The sequence below is a fragment of the Phragmites australis genome, chromosome 6, assembly GCF_958298935.1.
Source record: "Phragmites australis chromosome 6, lpPhrAust1.1, whole genome shotgun sequence".
Classification (NCBI taxonomy): domain Eukaryota; kingdom Viridiplantae; phylum Streptophyta; class Magnoliopsida; order Poales; family Poaceae; genus Phragmites; species Phragmites australis.
In genome coordinates this window covers 15,985,440-15,991,449 of record NC_084926.1, presented here as the reverse complement: position 1 = coordinate 15,991,449, position 6,010 = coordinate 15,985,440, and the positions used below count along the sequence as shown (strand labels likewise).

Sequence of the window (6,010 nt, the reverse complement as noted above, 5' to 3'; positions counted from 1 at the left end):
ACCGAGTAGCATGCATACGTGGATTCATGGAGCTTAAACTAATCGAAGCACCAGCAGCTAGCGAAGTACAGCCCATGTTTGGTACACCACAATCGGGTGTTTTTATGGGTGCTAAGATTATCTTCGGTAGCTATTTTAAATTTTTATTTTTAAAAATATTATTACAGTATTCTTTATTATTATTATATTATTATTATAGTATTCTTTATTTTTTTATATTTAATAGTTATCATATTTCTTATTTTTTACTATTTTTTCTCTCTCCGGACCCACCGTCATGTTTCCCTCCCTCCAGATCCGCTGTCAGCCTCTACCTACAGTGTTGCGACTGCTACAGTAATTCCGCAAAATTGCATCCCACCCTCCCTCTGTAACACTGTAGCGCTAGATGCGGATTCTACATAATTTTCAGTGCTACAGTACCTATAAAGTACTGTAGCACCGAATCTGCGAATTTGAAGGCTCTGTTGGAGGATTTTTTGTTCATCAGATCCGGAACCGATCGCTCAGATTTCCCGTTAGATTTCCTTTCCTTTCTAGTTGAGTTAAATTCGGATGCTAAGTAGGACTCCAACACTCGGATTTTTTTATTACACCAACACTATTTGAAAATTACATAAAATTAATGACTGTAACTCCGATATATACCAAATGTAACTCCAAAAAAATTAACTGTAAATGTAGTTACGACCAAAAATTCGTGTGTTGGAGGCCTTAGAAACACATGGGTTGTGTTTGCCTCGCTCTTAGATGCATCAACACAAGAAGAAAAAAAGGCAAGTAAAGAAAAATAACGGGGACGAAAAAATCGTGTGTAGAAGACACCTAAAACACCCGGGCAGGTATAGCAATACCCTTTTTAACAAAACATTCATAAGCGTAGCAAGTGTCAAGTAAAGAAGTGAGCTGCTCGCAAATAAAAAATGCGAGGAAATGAGCAAATTTCATCGTGGGCCATTAGATGTAAAACGGTGGTTGAACTAGCTCTATAAAATTGACGAAAATTGAGTACCTTAGTCCCACAATTGTATATGTGTGTTTAAGAAAGTCTAAATGTGGTTTTCTACTCCACTAATCAACGTGGCTTTATGCATCATCGTTGAGGCACTGGCTAGATGCTCTAAAAATAATCCAGAATCAGCTCTAAGAAAAAACACACAAACGACAACGGAGTTCGACAGCTACAACTAGCTAGCTCTTCCCTGTGTATTGTGCACACTTGCTACCAGAATTCGACTTCGGGGTGAATTTGATTTTTTTATTTTAAATAAATAAGTATGCCTGTGGTGAAACTGGATTTAGAAAAACAAAAAAAACAAGCATGCGATCGAGTCTTGTTCCACAGTCAATGACCATGAATAATGTAAATCCTGTTTTCACCGCACACATCATCAGATGAGAAATTCTGGGCAGCAACACATGGGTCCACGTGTAAGTGGCCACGTAAGAATTCCATGGCAACCCGATTTCCTTTCTCACGGAGAGGGAAAAAAAAAATTGGAGAGAATATTATGGGAGAGGAGGGAGCCAGAGGCCAAAGGGAGCAGCGGGGAGAGGTGGCATGAGGAGATAAATGGGCAAGAGGCAAAGTTGAGAACAAATCCAAACCAACCAATCCCAACATCCACAAACCACCCTCTCCATTGGACCACCCTCTCCTCTCTCTCTTTCCCCCAACCAGGAAGAAGGCAAGGAGCCCCTGCCAATCTCTGCAACAAATCCCGCCATCATCGACTCCCCAGGCGAAAAAATACCTCTGCTTTTTTTATCGAGGAGTGAAGGGACTGGTCAGATTACTCGATCTTCGCTGCACATGCAGTCGCTCTGAAGAGAGTACAATCCAATCCAGCCCACTCCGCGGTTCCTGGGATTCCTCACTCGGCGGAAGAAGTGGTTTTTCTTGCCGCTTCTTGGTGTGGATTCTCTTGGGCAGCTCGTAGCAGAGCTAGGAGTTTGTTTCTTGGCTGTTTGATACCTTCTTGGGCTGCTGTTGATCTTGGCCGGGAGCCAAGAACTTGTTTGTCTTGAGGGGTTCTTGACGACTTCCGTGTGCTGCCGGATTAGGCGCGATGTTGGTGTCGCAGTCGTCGATGAGCGGCGCTGGGGAGGCCGGGGTGCGGACAGTGGTGTGGTTCAGGCGGGACCTGCGGGTCGAGGACAACCCGGCGCTGGCGGCGGCGGCGCGGACAGCGGGAGAGGTGGTGCCGGCGTACGTGTGGGCACCGGAGGAGGATGGGCCGTACTACCCGGGAAGGGTGTCCCGGTGGTGGCTCAGCCAGAGCCTCAAGCACCTGGACGCCTCGCTCCGCCGGCTCGGTGCCGGCCGCCTCGTCACGCGGCGGTCTGCCGACGCCGTCGTCGCGCTGCTCGACCTCGTCCGCAGCACCGGCGCCACACGCCTCTTCTTCAACCACCTCTACGGTTCGATCCCTCTCCCTCTGGATGTTGTTACATGTAATTGCTCTGTCAGTTCTTCCTTGCTGCAGTTCTTGCAACATGCAAAAGATGCAATCTTCAACTTGGAGTTCGTGTCAAAATGTCTCTAGTTTTTTTCCTCGATTTTTATCCGGTTTTTCTAGCCTTGCTCTGTTCTGGACGAAGGAGATCCAGTTCTTCATGGCCCAAATAGTAAAGCAGAGGTTTTTTTTTTTAAAAAAAAGGAAGTCTTTCCATGAACACTATACCTTGTGTGATGTACTGATGTGTCTTCCAATAATGGATATTTCATACCCTAACTCCCTTGCTCCACACGTCAAACAACTCCAAGTTTAGCATCTGCCTTACAAGACTTTGCCATCAAACACTCCCTGAACATCTATCTGGTCGCCGTCCCCCTCTTTAATTCCAAAAAAATTGTTGCACCCAGCCACTGGTCACCAACCTGAACCTGCTACTTAATTTGAGCTTTCTCCCACGAACCCTCATCAAAATTGTAGCGCCCTATCGTCTGGGCTGACACGAATGGTCTGCCGTTGCTCACCCTCGCCGGCTCGCCCGCCGTGCAGACCCGCTGTCGCTGGTCCGGGACCACCGGGTGAAGGAGCTGCTGACGGCCGAGGGCATCACCGTGCAGTCCTTCAACGCCGACCTGCTGTACGAGCCGTGGGAGGTCCTCCACGATGACGGCTGCTCGTTCACCATGTTTGCGCCCTTCTGGAACAGGTGCCTGTGCATGCCCGATCCCGCCGCGCCGCTGCTGCCGCCCAAGAGGATCAATTCAGGTAAGGTCTTGAAATGCACTGGCTGCAGAGTTCTAATGGTGGTAATGTAGTTGTTCCTGAAGATGAATTACTGATGTGAAAATGCTCTGTATTTGACCAACTCCACAGGTGACTTGACGAGGTGCCCGTCAGACGAGCTGGTCTTCGAAGACGAGTCAGAGAGGGGGAGCAATGCACTGCTCGCGCGGGCGTGGTCACCGGGGTGGCAGAACGCCGACAAGGCACTGACGGCCTTCCTCAACGGCCCGCTGATCGACTACTCCGTGAACCGCAAGAAGGCTGACAGCGCGAGCACGTCCCTGCTCTCGCCGTACCTGCACTTCGGCGAGCTCAGCGTCCGCAAGGTCTTCCACCAGGTCAGGATGAAGCAGCTGATGTGGAGCAACGAAGGCAACCACGCCGGCGAGGAGAGCTGCACCTTGTTCCTCCGGTCCATCGGCCTGCGGGAGTACTCGAGGTATCTAACTTTCAACCACCCCTGCAGCCTCGAGAAGCCCCTTCTGTCGCACCTCAGGTTCTTCCCCTGGGTTGTCAACGAGGTGTACTTCAAGGTCTGGAGGCAGGGGAGGACCGGCTACCCTCTTGTCGACGCAGGTATGAGGGAGCTCTGGGCGACTGGATGGCTGCACGATCGCATACGCGTCGTGGTCTCAAGCTTCTTTGTCAAAGTGCTCCAGCTGCCATGGCGCTGGGGGATGAAGTACTTCTGGGACACCTTGCTGGACGCCGACCTCGAGAGCGATGCATTGGGCTGGCAGTACATTTCCGGTTCTCTCCCTGATGGCCGTGAGCTTGACCGCATCGACAACCCTCAGGTACATGAGTTCTTTCATCTGATGCCATCTTGTGATTTGTAACCCAGGAACTGACGAATTGTATGGACTGAATTTTGCAATCTGTTCAGTTTGAAGGGTACAAGTTCGACCCACACGGGGAGTACGTCCGGCGATGGCTACCAGAGCTGGCAAGGCTGCCAACGGAATGGATACACCACCCTTGGGATGCACCCGAGTCAGTGCTGCAGGCTGCAGGAGTTGAGCTAGGCTCTAACTACCCTCGCCCTATCGTTGAGCTAGATGCAGCCAATTCCAGGTTGCAGGATGCCTTGTCGGAGATGTGGGAACTTGAGGCAGCCTCTCGCGCTGCGATGGAGAACGGAATGGAAGAAGGCCTCGGCGACTCCTCAGAGGTGCCACCGATTGCCTTCCCTCAAGAACTGCATATGGATGTCGACCGAGAACCAGTCCGGCCTGCTATGCAGACACCAACAATGGCCGTTCGGAGACGACAAGATCAGATGGTGCCTAGCATGACTTCCTCATTGGTCAGAGCTGAAACAGAAGTTACCGCAGATTTTGGGCACAACAGCGAGGACAGTAGGCCAGAAGTGCCATCAAACGTGCACTTGCAGCCTCAGACGGAGAGGGAAGAAACAGTCGACGGTGGTGGTGGCAATGCTGTCAGAATGAACACCATTCATCAGCAGCATAACCTTCAGAACGCCCTACACCGTATGCGGGGTGTTGTGCCATCCACGTCGGAGGCATCGAGCAGCTGGACGGGCAGAGAAGGCGGGGTGGTACCGGTCTGGTCACCTCCGGCAGCATCAGTCCATTCCGATCCTTACGCCGCGGATGAGGCTGACATTTCCAGTAGAAGTTATTTGGACAGGTATCCGCAATCACATACGATGATGAACTGGACTCAACTCTCGCAGTCATTGTGAGTTCGGATGCCTGGTAACTCATTTTCCCCAGAAAACAGCATCCGTAATATATTGGAAATTCGCAGCTTATCGCTACAAAATAGTTTTTGTCAACTTATTGTTAAAACGCCAGTAAAACATGGAACTGTGAACTAAGTAGAATTATGTTCAAGTGTAGTTGCTGGGTACGATATTCTATATGCTTACTAATGCTCTGGTTTTTTTTATATAAATCTTTGAATGCAGGACAACTGGGTGAGAAGTGGGCAATTAATGCTGTGCCTCCGAACTTAATTGATTAGGAGTTCGACAGAGAGATTACAAATGTAAATTATCACATGTTGTTCATCTATAGCCTTGATGTGCATGCGAGTCATCAATCATGCGGCTTTCTGGATGCAATAATGATTATGGGAAGCTAGTCCTAATAGAGCTTTTGTGATATAGGCTGCTAGTTGTCCAAATGATCTGTACTCAGTTTCTGTAATCAGATAAGAGTTTTTCTAGCATCAGGTCTATTTTTCCATTTGGTTATTGCAGTCTTTGGTGATGGAAATCATCACAGAGGTGTGGAGAAATAATCAGGTGATTATGCGAAGCCACTGATTAGATGTCGAACTTGCCTGCTGTTTGAGTAGACTTGAGGAACTACCTTCGGCAATGAGATGGTGTGTGCGCCACTGAGTTTGTTTGTCTCCTTTTTGCCTCAAAAGAAAGATGCCTAAAAGGACCTCACACGGTAGAGGCTGGTAGAAATAATCAGGTGATCTGGAAGACAGACAAGCCAAAATAAGGATAACAACCACGAGAGATTTACTGGTGACAACATAAATGCTTAAGTAGGCTTAACAACCGATGAGAAGCTGAAAACTGCCAGATATCTGCAGACAACGTAGATAAAGGAAGTAAACATATCACAGCCTTGTTACCATAGCAAGGATCACTTGCATGCCTGACATGTTACTTTGTCCTGGCAGAGCGGGAACCTTATGAGAATGACAAGCTGAATTGGATGATGTATCAGACGATAAGACAACCAATAAGATGAGTTTCAATCCTCAGAAGTATCGTGTGCGTGAAAGAT

General features: G+C 48.6%; 1 protein-coding gene across 3 annotated transcripts; it reads left to right on the top strand.

Moving 5' to 3' along the window:
* The first annotated feature begins 1,556 nt into the window (after positions 1 to 1,556).
* LOC133921908 (cryptochrome-1-like) lies at positions 1,557 to 5,452 on the top strand. Of its 3 annotated transcripts, none has more exons than XM_062367003.1 (5): positions 1,557 to 2,421; positions 3,006 to 3,221; positions 3,330 to 4,036; positions 4,126 to 4,892; positions 5,173 to 5,452. In XM_062367003.1, exons 1-5 carry the CDS (start codon positions 2,070 to 2,072, stop codon positions 5,183 to 5,185), a joined length of 2,055 nt encoding a protein of 684 aa, XP_062222987.1. In that variant the 5' UTR covers positions 1,557 to 2,069; the 3' UTR covers positions 5,186 to 5,452. The 3 variants fall into 3 exon arrangements, with proteins under 3 accessions (XP_062222987.1, XP_062222985.1, XP_062222986.1); XM_062367001.1 differs by having other exon boundaries at positions 1,558 to 2,421; positions 4,126 to 4,943; XM_062367002.1 differs by having other exon boundaries at positions 1,558 to 2,421; positions 4,126 to 4,960.
* Positions 5,453 to 6,010: the final 558 nt, after the last annotated feature.